Here is a 15,214-nt window from a genome sequence, read left to right on the forward strand (position 1 = left end):
CAAAAGAGGAGGCTGGGAAGTCTGGGTCGGGGGCCCCGTCCCGGAGGGAAGCTGACACGGAAGGCTGCGATGCTGGAGCGAGGGCTTGGAAGCCTCGGTCCCCGGGCCCGGGAGACGGAGGAAGGACGGAGCACTTACCAGGCTGAAGTCATCGGGCACCCGCCACCCTTGGAGCTGCGGCAGCAGCAGAAGGCTCACCAGGGAAAGCCAGACTCCGCGGACTCGGCACGACCCCGGCGACCGAGTTTCCCGAGGCGCTAGTCCCTTCTCCTCCTCCATGGCAACGGCTCCCAGCCCCAGACACTGACAGCGCGGCAGGGGAGCAGAGGCTAGAGAACCAAGTCAGGTGATCCCGCTCCTTTGCCCTTTAAAAAAAAAACCCGCCCGATCCGTCCGGATTGGGCAGCGCCTTGCGCGCAGATATGGGCGCTTCCCTTCCCCTGTGAGGGACGGTACCGCGGCCCCTCCGATTGGACAGAAAGCTCCCACCTCCTGCCTCTCTCCCTCCCTACTATTGACTCACTGGCTAGCTTTAGGTAACAGGGTTTCCGATTAGCCCGGTCGGTCCCATGGGAGTCACTGGAGGAACGAGAGCTCATTGGCCGAAGCGAATAGGGAAAAGCACCCCGAGCCTTCTGATTGGTCTCAGAGCCTGGCCATTGAGGAACCTAGGGGACCAATTTAAAGCGGCAGGAGGCTGGGAGAGAATGAGACGGGCTGAGTTTGTGGCGGGGGGAAAATCGATTTTTAATAAAATCTGCGGATTATAAAATCTCCATCTGGAAACCCGGGGAATTGGGAAGGGGCGGGGGGAGGGCCGGGCAACGGGGACTGAGATCCGGGTGAGAAGCTTCCTAGGCCGGGTCTGGTTATTTCGCCTTTTTCCTCTTTTCCCCGGAGGGGCGCTCGTTCTTCTTCCCCAGAATCTTCATGAGGTTCTTGGACATGTAGTAGGGCTTGGCCAGGGAGCCGTCGTTCCGTTCCAGGTCTTCCACTGAGCCGGAAACCAAAAGCACCCCCGTGAATTCTGCCCTCTCCCAGTCCCTCCCTTCCCCCCATCCCCCAATCAGGAGGAAAGAGTTTCTGGGGGTTGTGCCTACTTGGGTCACTTTGATTTCTAATCCATTGTGCCGTTCTGTCTTATAGGTGAGTTCATCCCATTCACATTCACAATAATGACTACTAACTGTATTTCCCTCCCTCCTAATAATTCTTTTTTTTTTTTTGGTGTGGCAATTGGGGTTAAGTGACTTGCCTAGGGTCACACCGCTAGTGAGCTTTATGTGTCTGAGGTCGAATTTGAACTCAGGTCCTCCAGACTCCAGGGCCGGTGCTCTCTCCGCTGCTCCACCTAGTGGCTGTCCTATTAATTCTTGACTTTTTGAAAGCTGACTCTCCTTCAAAGCCTAGCTCAAAAGTCACCTGCATGAACCCTTTCTTGGTTCCCTGTCATTTGTGTTTCCTTTCTCTGGTATTGCCCAGCACTTGCTCATCCTAGCTCTGATCCTTTATAGCTTAGTGTGACCAAAGTCACTTCCTCTCTCTGAGCCTTAGTTTCCTCATCTGGAAAACTGGGTAGCTAGGTGGTACCTTTTAAAGAGTAGAGCATTAGACCTGGAGTTATGATGACTTGAGCTCCAATCTGGCCTTACACATTTAATAACTGTGTGACCCTGAGCAAGTCATTTAAGCCTTTGGGTGCCTCTGATTCCTCAAATGTAAAATGGGATAAACCTTTCTAAGTTGTTGAGATGATAAAATGAGATATTTATAAAGCACTTTGCAAACCTTAAAATGCTATATAAATGCAACTATAATTGTTGCTATTATCTGTAAAATGGGGATAAATAATGCTTCCACTGTTATGAGAAGAGTCTTACTATAAAGTACCACAAACTGTAAGCAGTTACTGCTATCTTTTCTAAGGTTAATTTCTATGTATATTTTACATATGTAATGTTTACTTTTTGGATTTTATATGATTTGTATACCATATTCCCATACCCCTCTTAGAAAATGAGGCTCAAAAAAAAGAAAATGAGGCACCATCAGGACAGGAAAATGTTCTGTCTAAACTTTGTACCTCCCAGCATCTCTCCCAGTGTTCTCTCCACAGCAGTAACTTAATAAATTTGGTAGAACTGAATTTAAAGTCTGTTTTCTCAGAGTCTTCCTCTTGAGAATTGCCTTTAAATCTATGACTCTTTCTTCGTCTCTTTTGCTGGATCGTTAATCTCCCCTCACCTACTACTCTCCTTCCTCTGTGTGTCCTTGAAGACCCTATTCAAGATCGTTTTCTTTTCTTTTCTCTTCCACCATGCCGTCCTTAGTGATGTCATTCACTGGCAAAAATCTGTATGTCCAACCCTAACTTCTGTACTGAACTTCATTTCCATGTTGCCAGTTGCCTGCTAGACATCTCCAAAGGTCGCATGGTTATCTTAGATTGAACAATGTCCAAAAGGGAAGTCCCAAAACTCCTCTCTTCCCTATTTCTACTGATGGCATCACCATCCTCCCAGTCACCTCAAGATTCTCTTTGACTTTTCTTTTGCCACCTTCCACATCTGAACAGTTGTTAAATTCTTGCCATCCTAATTTAGACTCTCATCACCTCTCACGTAAACTATTGTAATAGCTTCTTAATAGTTCTTCTTGGCTTGTCTCTTTCCTTTCCAATCAATCCTTGTACAACTGTCAAAATAATTTTCATAAGGCACAGGTCTGACCAAGTCACTCACTTGCTCTTACCTATGTGTTGCATCCCCTCCAGTAGAATATAAGTTCCTGGAGGTCAGAGATTTTCTCACTTTTGCACAGTGTCTTCCACATAGTGCTTAATAAATATTTGTTGAATTGGTTTGGGATTCAGGCCAGGATCCCCCAGCTCTTAACCCATTATGCCTTTTGGCTTGTGTCCATTACTTTTGTCAAGATCCTTCCACTTCCAGACCTCTTCTTGGGAGATACAGCAAGGGTTGATATGCTAGTTTGTCGAAGGTACAGGTGAATGTGTGGGGAATTTCACAGGGAGGGGCATGTTTCCAGGAGGAGGAAATACTCACAGAAACAGAGGAACAGAGTATCTACACACATGCTGAAGACACTGAAGAAGCCAGAAGCAATGACATAAGCACCAAGGATGGAGACCTGGAATACAGAGGATGATGACAGGAACTCAGAAGAGTGAGGGCTCTTGGAGGAGGGAGAATTCAGGTGAGGGGAACACTTAGGTCCCAGGAAGTAGGGATGGAGGCAAGTCACTCACCATGATGGGGAGCCAGTAGTAATTGAGGTCAGGGGAACGAAATTCCTCCTTCAGGGCTGGGATTCGGCCAGTGAAGAAAAAGAAAGAGAGGATGCCTGGGGATAAGAAGAAGAAGGCATGAAGTGGGAGTGGAGCAGCTCTCTAATTCTCCCCCAAAATTATACTCATCTCTTCTAATTCTTGGTTTTTCTTCCCTCCTCCACACACTGGCATACATTCTCCTCAGAGAATCATATTTACCTGGGCTCCTCCAGACTTCATTGTGGTGATGTGACAAAATGATTGGCTTTGGAATCAGGTTTTTCCTACTGCCTCTACTTCTTACCTATGTGACCTTGCATAAGGTAATTAACCTTGCTGGACCTTAATTTCTTAATCTGTAAAGTAAGGGGTTAGATTAAACCTCTAAGGTCCCCTTTAGCTCTAAACTGTGGATTCTGTGAAATCATATTCCATCTCTGGGCCTTGGTTTCCTTCTCTGTAAAAATGAGGGGGAAGGAAGGGGTTGGACTAGGTAATCTGTCTATTGTCTTCTGTCTCTAAATTCTGTGCCCCTACTCACCAACTCCCGAAACCACAAGCAATTTGCCAAAGAAAAGCAGCAAGTCTGTCACTTTATCTAGGACGACCACCCTGTTGGCAGAATTTGGGAAGTTATCTCTGGGGTCACTGCCAGGGGGAGCCCACCATCCGTACTGAGGTTGTCCAGATGTGGCCAGATACCCAGGGAAGAAGTCAAGGAAGGTTAAAAACAGAGCAACTGCAGAGATGGGATGATTAGGGATTTGGGGGAAAGCAGGATGATGGACCTTTATGGGTAGGAGTTTCCTTAAGGTAGGGAGGCAGGGGTTGGATCTTAGGAGATTTGAAGAAATGAGGCTGAGGATTTGACACTCTGACCTGACAATGTTCCTCATGAGCAGCATGAAGGCATTCTTAGCAGAGATGCAGAAATTCTTCCCATAGACAGCAATCTAGGAGAAGAGAAACCAGAAAGGAAGATTGCTAACACATTTTCCCTTGTTTCCCTGTAGTTACACTGTTTGCTGATGGGGTGGAGATAGGGATGAGGGTGGAGAGAGACACTGTGAAGGTTCTCGAAGTGGTTTATTGGAGGTTGGGAGGGAGGGGATATTTTTAGACATAATCCCAAAGACCTCACCATGATGTATGCATTTCGGTTCAGGAATTTGATGAATTTCTCCAGACACCAGAAGCAGCATTTGAGACAACACATAAGACATCGGATCAGGGAGTTCTGGGCTCCTAGAGGTGGGAGTGGGGTGGGGTGGAGAGGACAGGAGAGGAGAGGAAGATCTAAGTAACTGGTCTTAGCTGTTTTCATCAACCACCTAAGACCCCTAAGCTGCCAACCCTCCCCTCCCCACAGAACTGAAGTGTCAGACCCAGCCTCTTGTTCTCCCCTACCCAAACTCAGGTACCTAACCTCTCTGGTCCTACCTCTTAGTTTGTGATCGAGGTACTCCAAGACAACCCTCACTATCTGGACCAGAGTCAAGATCAAGGCTCCAAAGGCCAGGGACCCTGTGTGGTAACTGAAGAGATGAGACCAGCTGTTAGGGGCTAGCCTTACTTGAAAATCTAGACCTTCTCTGTCCTCCCCTCAGAGACTAAGGAACCCCTCCTTAGTCCAGTCCCCAAGTCTCTCCTCTTAGAAGCCCAGGTTTCAATCTCCTGACTTTTCTGAAAGTCCCAAGCATCCTCTCCCCGAACTACACTGACCGCAGAGTCCTGAAGAAAGCAGCAGTCAGGGGACAAGAAGGGATATCCTGGGGCTTGTTGAAGGCCCAGTAGAAGGAAGCAAAGGCCCCAGCCAGGACACACTGCCCTAAGGCCAGCACCCAGTTGAGTGTCCAAAACAGTCCTAGGATCCCATAGATCTGCAGATTAAATAGTGAACGCTGGGCTGGCCCTGAAGAGGAGTAACCTAGGAACTGGCAAGTTAGACCTGGGCAGTTGGTGATGGAGAAATTGTCCTGAAAGGGAGAAGGAAGCATAGGGAAGGGCCATTAATCAGTCTGTGTGCTAGGCGGTAGAAAATGAGAAGACAGAAATAATCTCATTCTTTCTCTTCTGTCCCCAGATTTGAGATCTATGTTAGACCCCCTCCTCCATTTTATTTCCTCACTAATTGTAAGGTCACCCACCCTATGGAACACAATAGGATCCCCATCATATCCTCTCGGTTTCTTCCCCCAAATATCCTTCTTGTCCTGGAGCCTCCTTACCAGGGGGTTACATGTCTTATTGATGACATCTTGACAGCCTGGGTCAGTGCCACTGGGAGCCCACCATCTGTATTGAGGTTGTCCAGATGTGGCCAGATACCCAGGGAAGAAGTCAAGGAAGCATGAGATAGTAGAAGGAGGTCTGGATTTGGGGTCAGAGGATCTGGGTTGGCACTATTACTTATTATGTGTGTGTGATTTTGGACAAATCAATCAACCAAGCCTTTATTAAGGGCCTACATGTGCCAGGCACTGTGAAAATCATTTAATCATCTATTTCTAGCCCTAAATCCTGCAATCTTATGATAGTAGGGAACGTGTTAGGGTTAGGGAAAGATGATTTTCCAGGCCCTATCATGAAGGAGCAAATGCTTCCCCCATTAACAACCAGGGCCCCTCAGAACTCAAAGGAAGACATAGTTCCCCACTACATCCTAGGGCTCCCTGTGGGCCACAGAGATTAGGAGCTTAGTGCATAGGGGATCTGAGACGTCATTCAGAGGATACAGAGCTGTCATGACCCAATAGGCCACACAGATGAGCAGGAGGACAAACGTCAGGAGCGGGAAGAACAAGGTGGACATCATCTGCCCCACAGCCCTGCAGAAGAGACATTCTCACTCACTCACACACCAGGCTGCACCCCTTTTAATCTCCCAGTTAATGCTTTGGGTCTCTCTGCAACATTATTACCCTACCATTCCCATCATTTTGTTCTTCCTTCCAATCATGCTCTCCCTCCTCCATATTTTTTATATGGTTAGAATATATCGTTCAGTCGTTTTCAGTCATATCCAACTCTTGGTGACCCCATTTGGGGTTTTCTTGGCAAAGATACTGAAGTGGTTTGCCATTTCCTTCTCCAGCTCATTTCACAGAAGAGGAAACCGAAGCAAACAGGGTTAAATGACTTGCCCAGAGTCACACAGCTAGTAGGTATCTGAGGCCAGATTTGAATTCAGGAAGATGAATCTTTCTTATCCCAAGCCCAGTACTCTATCCATTTCACTACATAGCTGCCCTAGGGATTAGAATATAAGTTTCATGAAAGTCATCACTGGTAACATGAATTGCATGCCAGAAGTGGAGTAAAAGACATTGAGGACAGTTTCCTCACCTGTGAAAAGAGGGGTTGGATTTAACAATCTCTAAGGTCCCTTCTAGCTCTAAATCCTATGATCTAATATGTATGATTAGAAAAGGAAGTGGGTCAGCCATAGAGGGGAGACTGAGAGACAACAATTGGAGAGTCTGAGGGGTATGCTGGTACCCTTGTGATTCTAAAAGAGCCACAGAAAGGCCTCCAGCACAGTGAGTGGAGGATAAATCATTCTGTGGATAGCTTATGAAGACATGGATGAGAATTACATAGTATGACGAAATATGGTGGGGTTTGCAATCTGTTGGAGGACATAGTACTCAACAATAAAATCAATTAAACATCTAAGTATCTAAATATAATTTATACCTAAAAGTCTTATTGAAGTTTTAAACTTTAAAATGCAAAATCCGACCTTAGACACTTGACACTTACTACCTGTGTGACCTTGAGCAAGTCACTTAACCCCAACTGCCTCACCAAAAAGAAAAAAAAAATCAAAAACTAAAATGCATAAAATTTCTTAGGTTTAAAAAGCTTAAAGCTCCATGCTCCTTCCTTTTAAGGAAGACAGGAGCTCCCCACCACCCAAAATGGATAATTACCTACACTATAGGGTTCAGCTCTCCTATCATCCCTCCCATCCCTCCCTCTGTCTCAGTACTACTCTCTCTCCCTTTCCCTGATTCTCCACATATCTTCGCTCTCTCTGTGACTGGCCATTTCTCTCTTTAACTCGTTTCTGCCCCCCCTTTCCCTGCCCCCAACCCCACTTTTTGCTCACTTTTATATTATCACATCTTAAATCTCTCCCCACTCTCTTCCCCACTAACTTGCTGGCTTCCTCGAGGAGAGCGATGGCTATCCGGATCCTTTGTCTGAGGAAGATCAGAAGCAGCAGAAGGATCCCCTCCAGCACAGAAATCAGAATCACTATGGGAGAAATGGTGAGGGCAGTGGGAATCACAGGAATGATGGAGAAGAGATGAGGACTATGGAGTTAATGCACTGGGGGGGGTATGGTCACCAGCTCCGAAGGGAAATATGATGGGGTTGGGAAAGGTCAGAGATATCACCAGCTCTGAAGGAAAACATAGAACGGTTTGGGAAGGTCAGAGATACACCCAGTATCTGGCAAGGGGATGGGGGAACAAGTAAGTGGTTTTGTGGGTCGTGCTCAATCTATAGGGATGGGCTTTGGTTGGGTTTTAGAGAGCCTGGCAATCCAGGGTGTTACGGGAGGAGGGCATGACTTACAGGCAACCAGCCAGGTCTCTTGCACACTCTGGTAGGCGGAAAGGTTGGTGGTAAAGCCCAGCTGGGAAATAGTGGCTCCTTTATCCCGAAGTGTCTTGTATTCTTTCCAACAGTGGTAGATCCCATACGCGAGAACCCCTAGCACCCCCAAAATCAGCACCAACACCAGGGGGCCCGCCACAAGGCGAAGTAACAGCAAAAACAATAAGCTCAAGACCAGAGAGATAGCCAGGGCACTGAGGATAGGAAGGGATGGAATGAGGGATGGAGATCTTGAAGTTCTTGTTTTCTCCACACTGTTCCTGAAGCCCCTAAACCTTCAGAGCTATCTCCCTTGCCCCTCATCCAAGGGAACTATGTGTTGTCTCTCCCAGGGCAGATTTTCTTTCCTTCCAGGCCTTGTGATCTACAGTCATCCCCAGTTCCTCTTCTGCTTTCTCATTTTCCTGTCCTCTACTTTTAAGCCAATATCCCCATGTACCAACGGCCTGTGACTTCCTAGAGTAAAGGGACTGAAGAAAGGAAGAGAGATTCTGGAAAAACCTGGCAACTCACATAAGGATCCAGTACCAGGACCGAGCAATATCTTCAAAAATCTTGGTGCTGATTTCTCGGGCATTAAGGGTGTCCAAGAGACCACTGAGGTGAAGGAAAAGGATGAAACTTGATATGAGGGCCAAAGGGTAGATGGAGGAAGAACAGGGATGAGGGATGAGAGAAGGGATATCTCACTTGATGCCTTGAGTGATATTAGTTGTGTTCAATGAAGAGGCAGGAAGAATCTCAGATCCGACAGAAGGAATACATCGGCCCAGAGCTGGAGAGGGAGAATTCAGTGAAGGTTAGATTCGTTTGGTACCTGGCACCCAACTTCCTGGTCAATAAATACTTGTTGGATGTAAGGATGGTCGATTCCTGCTCCCCTTGGGAAGCAAACAGAAACCTTCCTAAAGTCGGGGCCTGACCTGCTCCAACACTTCAGAGATCTTAAGTCTCCTTCAGAGGTTTATCATCCCATTTTGCCCCCTATCTATTGCTTTGTGCTGGGCCCTCTTGTCTCTCTATACTCTTTTTGGTGATCTCATCATCTCCTGTAGATTCAACCAATCATTTCTATTCAGATGACTACCAAATCTATCTACCCAGGCCCCATCTCTCCTGATGATGATCTCTCCTGAATAATTCCAATCTCACATGATCAAGTGCCTAATTCTCCCGGATGTTCCATGGGCATCTGAAACTCATCACGTCCAAAAAGACCTCATTATCTTTCCTCTTAAATCCATCCCTCCTCCAGACTTCCCTATTTCTGTTAAGTGTGGCACCATCTTCCCAATCACTTAGGTTTTCTAATCTAGGAGTCATCTTTGACTCTTTGTTCTCGCTTTTCCTTTCCTCACCTCTTCTCACATCCAGTGAATTTCACCTTCTCTTTATTCACATCCCAACCAGCACAGTTCAGTCCCTTATCCTGGACATGGATCACTGTATTAGTCTTCTAATCGATCTTTCTGCATCCATTCTCTTCCCTCACCAATCCATTTTGCACATGAATGCCAAATGGCCATTCCTAATGGTCTAACCATATCACAACTAGAGGAATCAGGAAAAGTCTCTTATAGGAGGAGACACCTTAGCTAAGTCTGGAAGGAAGTTAGGGATTCCAAGAGGTGGAGGTGAGAAGAGAGAGCATTTCAGGTGGTGGAGAGGAAACAGACTAAATAGCCCAATTTAATTAGATTATAGAGCACTAATATGTAAGGAACCTGGAAGGATAGGCTGGAGCCGCATTGTGAAGTAAGTGGTTCTTCTGTTGAATACCAAAGAGGAGTCTGTGAGTGACTGGATTTGGGGAGACCGATTATGAGGCTATAATAATGACTCAGGAGAAAGGTGAGAAGGGTCTGGACTAGGATGGTTGTCTCATTAGTAAATTGATGTGGAAGAAGTAAAGTGGATAAGACATGGCAACTGAAGGATATGAGGTGAATGGAATGGATGGGACAGGAGGTAGGTGATTAAGGTATCGAACTTGGGTGACTGCAGGAATGGTAGTGCCTTCGATGGAAAGAGGGAAGTTAAAAGAAATGGGGAGTTTAGGGGGAAAGACAATGAAAGCTGTTTTAGACGTATGCTGGTTTTGGGCTGCCTATGGGACTTTCAGTGGAGATGTTGAGTAGGCAGCTGGAGATACTGGCCTGGTGCTCTAAGTATGTGCTAAATGCACAATTAATGTACAGTGAATAAACACGTGCTAAATGAAGCCCAGTGCAGGGAAAAGAGCCCTGGACAGAGTAACAGAACACGTGGGTTCTGACTGCCACTAACTTGCTGAGTGATCTTGGACAAGTCCCTTCTCTCTGGGCCTCCAGTTTTTCCTCTGAAGCAGCTGGCCTAAACAGTCTCTAAAGCCCCTTCCATCTGTATATTTTTGTGAAAGGACAAATCACTTACTAACCTGGAGTAGAAGGGAGGAGGAAAGCAGGGCAGAGGTCCAAATTCAGACTTAAAATCACATCCTGGGGAAAAGGATGAAGATACGGTCACACACAGACACACACACACACACAAACACACCCCACTTGGGGGAGGGAAAAGTGATGTGGAGCTGGTGGAGAAGATTCACGGTTGGGTTGACCTCATGTGGTCCTGCCTTTACCCTTCGCAGAAAGACTTTGATTGTTGATCATAGTTGACTTGACTTGAGATCATAGTCCTGGGGTGTGTGTGTGTGTGTGTGTGTGTGTGTGTGTGTGTGTGTGTGTGTGACTAGTGTGAGTGTGTGAGTGTGTGTTTGCTGGCTCACCATTTCTAGATCAACACTGGGCTGGCAAAACATCAGGGTTGAATTGAAGACGTCCTTCACAGGCTGATTGCTCTGATCAAGATTCACCATCCAATACCGTTTGGGGCAGGAAGAAACACAAATCTGTGCAAGGTAGAGAGGTAGGGTATGACAGGGAGCTATTTGCCAGAGTCTCCTAGGACATTCTTAGGGGCTAAGAGAGAACATGCTAAGATCCACAAGGAACTCTCTGAGGGTTGGGGAAGTGGACATCCAGGTCAAAGGATGATGAGTTAGAGCTGGAAAGGACCTTATAGATCATTTAATCCAACTGAGGTAAGGCCCAGAGAGGTTAAGTGATTTTTTTCAAGGTCACAAGGAGTAAATAACAGAGCTGGGATTGAAACCTGGGTTTCCTGACTTCAAATCCAGTGCTCGATTTGGGTTCCCAGGGCAGGGAAAGGACATGGGATTCCCAAGAGGCTCCCCAGATTTCAGGCTCTGACCTGGGTCGTAGGGCACTGAAGTCCATCCATAGTGGCTGTAATGATATTAGTAGCCGTGATACAGCTGAGGATATTGAAGTAATAGAGGTATGGCTTCTCTCTGTAAGGAGAAAGGTCAGGGCCATAAGACCTGGTCAGTCAGCGGCAGACTCAGAGAATCAGAGGCTCATTCATAGATCTAGAGCTGGAAACGATTTTGCAAAGGCTATCTACTTCAACGGGTGCTCGGTGGCGAAGTGGATAGAGTTCAGGGCCTGCAGTCAGGAAGACTCATCTTCCAGAGTTCAAATCTGGGCTCATTTACTAGCTGTGTGACCCTGGGCAAGTCCCTTAACCCTGTTTGCCTCAGTTTCCTCCTCTGTAAAATAAGCTGGAGAAGGAAATGGCAAACCACTCTAGTATCTTTGCCAAGAAAACCCAAATGGGGTCACGAAGAGTTGGACACCACTGAATAGCAACAACTATTTCAAGTCCTTTGGAGCTTGGGCCCTCTGAGCCAGGAATCAGTGTTTCCTCCAAAGTACCACATTTTCCTTCCTTGAATCTCTCAGGTGATAAAGTTTAAACTTCCCTATATGCTGAATAATTTTCTAACATATACTATAGATTTTATAGATTGTAAGCTCCTTGAGAGTATGTATTGTGCTATTTTTTATTTTTTGTATTGCCTGTATAATGCTTTGGTCATTTAAGAAACGTTTGTTGAATTGATTTGGCCCCATAGGACCTGGGGTGGTAGGGATCTTAAAGATCTAGTACAAACCCTGTCATTTTATAGAGGGAAAAAAAAGGCCCTACAATTAACTATTTGGTACCAAGCCCTGAGCTGTTGGGGAGGAAATATATTGTCTCTGCCTCAAGGAGCTTATAATCTAGGGGGTAACAAGACACAAAGATTGACACAAAACAGATAACTGGGTGCCAAATGATACAGTGCTGACTTTAAGAATAATGTGGGCACTGAGCGAGGAGAGCTCTCTATGGGCTGGAGAAGTCAGGAGGACTTGATGGAGAAGGTGGGACTCAAGGTGGGTCTTGAAGGATGGGGGAGGATTCTTCAAGTAGGAGGGGAGGAGGGAGCTAATTTCAGGTGGAAGAAGAGCATCCATCCTCAGCCCCTCCTTCCCTCAGGGACCCAAGCTTTCAAGTCCTCTCACCTGTTCTCTCCAATCCCACAGTAGGCCCCCGTAGAGTTCCTGGGATAAAGAACTTGGCGAGGATCTCCATATAACCAGGCTGAGGGACAAAGAAACGGAGAGGTAGAGGACGGCCGTGGTGTTAGGGATTTGGTCTCTTCGTCACCCGTCTCTCCACCTTTAGATTCTGGGAAGGGAAAAGCTCACCCACAAGCCCCACAACAATGTAGCCTGCAATGAACACCAGGAAGAGGACACAACAGATCACATCAGTGCAGCTCCTAGAGAGAATGAGAGACGAAAAAGATTTTTTTCAAGGCAGTGAGGATGAGGCTAATGGGGGTTAATGTTGTTGGAGAATTGGAGAGAAGTTTGTGTGTGTGGGTATATCTGGGAATAGGAATTTTGAAAGGGGAGAGATGTTACCTGTTCTTGATGGGGCCTCTGAAAGTGGGATCATATTTGGCAGACGTCCCTGAGGGGAGAGTGAGGTAAGCAGAGACTCAGAACCACACAGGTTAGCATAGAATGGTTGTCATGTTTGTGGGTCAATCTTGTCTTCCCCAGAACAAATTCCTTCCCTTCTTATAGGCTAGCCCAAGACCTTTTGCCCCTCTCCCTGCTGCCAAGTACCCCCTTTCACAAGTGGCAGAGTGAAGGAAAAGAAAGCCTGGGAGAGAGAGGGAGGGAGATAGAGGGACAGAGAGGGAGATAAAGAGAGAGGAGAGACAGAGAAAGAAGAGAGACAAAGAAAGACAGAGAGGGAGAGATGGTGAGGGAGAGACTGGGAGAAGGGGACGGAGATAAGAGTGAGAGGGAATGGAGCAGGATAAAGTAAAAGGAGTTGGGAAAGCCAGGTTAACAGGCAGTGGGAACTCCTCCCCCAGCCCCGCCTTGGGTCTATATGCTTATCAGACCTTTTCCTGGTTCATACCTCCATGGCCTGGGTGAAGCCCAGGAAATGGCCTTCACCTTGCTCCCTCCCCCCAGTTAGGACTCTTTCTCTCCAGTCTAATTTGGACCTCTTGTCATTCTGGATCTATCCATCTTCTCTCCAGTCTCCATCAATCTCTCTGGTACTCTCAACCCACCACCTTCCACCTTCCTCCTAGGCAGTTTTCATTTCTTTATTAGCCCTCTGGGCAAGCATTTCCAGTACGAACTCCTCATTCCTGTCCCCCAGCGCATGAGGAGCAGCTGCTGGGAGGGAGACCAGGAGGCTGGCATCATTTTCATCAGGGGACTCCAGATTGTATAAACACAAAGAATTAACCCTTGGGATGCTCCTCATCCGTCTTAGGGGTATGGATATCTTTCCTCCTCAGCCTAGCTGAAACTGTATTGCTCAGATTGTGGACACAAACTCTGTGGAGCACCTGCACTTAAGCACACACGGTGGGAGAGGAAGAGGCAGTCATGAGAGTTCCAGGGTCCTTTGGAAGTATTAGGGTAGGGGAGAAAAGTATTGGAAAGGGCCAAGGGCAAGGGAAAAGAGAGTAGCAAGAAGGTTGTGGGAAGGTGTCTGTTTTTCCCAATTCCATTGGACTCTGTTCTTCTTTCTTATAAAAGAGGTCAATCATTGACCTGTAGCCGTCTCCAGGAAGTCCAGGGGATGAACCCTCCCCCTTTCTGATTCCCTATAGGAATGGACACAGGCATTTGTTGCTCTCAATGGCCCTTTTCCTCTAATCCTCCTCTCACTTTAGTAACTCAGGCGTTCAGTTTCCCAGTCTCTCCTCTATGGAATCCAAGAATCCACCTTCCCCCAGCCACCAGGAACCTAGATGTTAAGTCTCCTGAGGGGATTTTTCCTCTAAGCTCCAGAGGGACCCAGGAGTCCTTTCTCCCCTCTAACCCTCAGAGGAATCCACCTGCCCATTCCTCCATCCAGCTCTCAAGGACCCAAGCACATAGTTCTTACCAGCCTCCAGAGACTCAAGTATCCATCCTTTTAACTCCTGCCCTTTCTCCTCAAAGAACTCAATAATTTACCTATGTCCAGCTTCCTTTGCCCCTCCAAACCTAGGGAGCCTCTGCTCCCTTTAGAGTTCCAGGGATCCAGCCCTTCAGTAATTCTTCAGCCCATTTCCCTATATTCCCCTTGAAGTCCCAGGGATCTAGCTCCTCTCGTGATCCCATAAACCCATGCTTTCCCTTAACCAGACCCTTCAACCCTCCGGGTCCTAGGCATCTGGCCCCAAGCCTTACCATAAACCTCCTTCTCATCTTGTTCCTTCCCCATGACTACAGGAAGGCTCCAGAGTAACTGTTGCCTTCTCTAGGGAACTAATGTCTTACCTGCTGCTTGCCTCTCAGCCCCACCTCCTTTGCTTATGTCACCATTTCCACCCCTCCCACTCACCTGTGGTCCTAAAGCCCCGGCCTACCAGTACCCAACTTAAAACTTTCCCTGTTCTGGATCTTTAACAACATAAACTGGGGTGGGGGTTAGGGAGGTGGCTGAAACTGGGGCTAGGCTCTGGGCAACCTGACCTTAAACAATACTCAGAGCCTCTTCAAAAATGGATGTAAATTAATACAGTTCTATTCCAGTGAGAAGTTTGAATAATCTGTCTCAAAGAACAAGGGTCACCTGTCCCACAGGAGCTAACCATATCCTGATACTCCCAAATCTTTTTTTCTCCAACTCAATAGCTGTTTTTCATTTTTCTCCAATTTCTTGGATTCTGCCAGAGCTGATACCTATCCACCCTCCTTGTTCCTCTTCCCAGGCAGCGGGACTCCTATTCTCTTCTTAATACCTTATCTGGTGCCCTGCCCCACCCCACCCCTTACTAAGACTAAGACAGCTTATAACCAAACCCAAACATTTATTGAGAAAAAAAAATTGCCAGGGAGTGGGGTGATGGTGGTCAAGTGATATGGGGGAGGAGGCAATGTTCAGGATGGGAGA

General features: G+C 47.0%; 1 protein-coding gene across 1 annotated transcript; it reads right to left on the reverse strand.

The window, feature by feature from the left end:
• Positions 1–764: 764 nt before the first annotated feature.
• On the reverse strand, positions 765–14,569 carry LOC114036676 (choline transporter-like protein 4). The gene is made up of 21 exons (XM_027853329.1): positions 14,509–14,569; positions 12,727–12,775; positions 12,508–12,581; positions 12,322–12,400; positions 11,165–11,264; positions 10,680–10,802; positions 10,332–10,392; positions 8,606–8,690; positions 8,429–8,512; positions 7,874–8,109; positions 7,450–7,549; positions 6,025–6,117; positions 5,518–5,617; positions 5,012–5,265; positions 4,730–4,824; positions 4,431–4,534; positions 4,169–4,242; positions 3,831–3,901; positions 3,269–3,363; positions 3,066–3,150; positions 765–994 (listed from the first exon to the last, which is right to left on the reverse strand). The coding sequence occupies exons 1-21, from the start codon at positions 14,540–14,542 to the stop codon at positions 870–872; spliced, it is 2,121 nt and encodes a 706-aa protein (XP_027709130.1). The 5' UTR covers positions 14,543–14,569; the 3' UTR covers positions 765–869.
• Positions 14,570–15,214: the final 645 nt, after the last annotated feature.

The sequence above is a fragment of the Vombatus ursinus genome, unplaced genomic scaffold (assembly GCF_900497805.2).
Source record: "Vombatus ursinus unplaced genomic scaffold, bare-nosed wombat genome assembly UNPS02009953.1, whole genome shotgun sequence".
NCBI classification, from domain to species: domain Eukaryota; kingdom Metazoa; phylum Chordata; class Mammalia; order Diprotodontia; family Vombatidae; genus Vombatus; species Vombatus ursinus.

Bases quoted from the DNA above. Each gene is read 5' to 3' on its own strand.
- LOC114036676 (XM_027853329.1), bottom strand. From the start codon at position 14,542: ATGGGGAAGGAACAAGATGAGAAGGAGGTTTATG. The intron at 4,243-4,430 runs GTGAGGTCTTTG...CTCTTCTCCTAG, and splicing joins ACCGAAATGCATACATCATG to ATTGCTGTCTATGGGAAGAA. The intron at 995-3,065 runs GTGAGTATTTCC...TTTCCGGCTCAG, and splicing joins TACTCTGTTCCTCTGTTTCT to TGGAAGACCTGGAACGGAAC.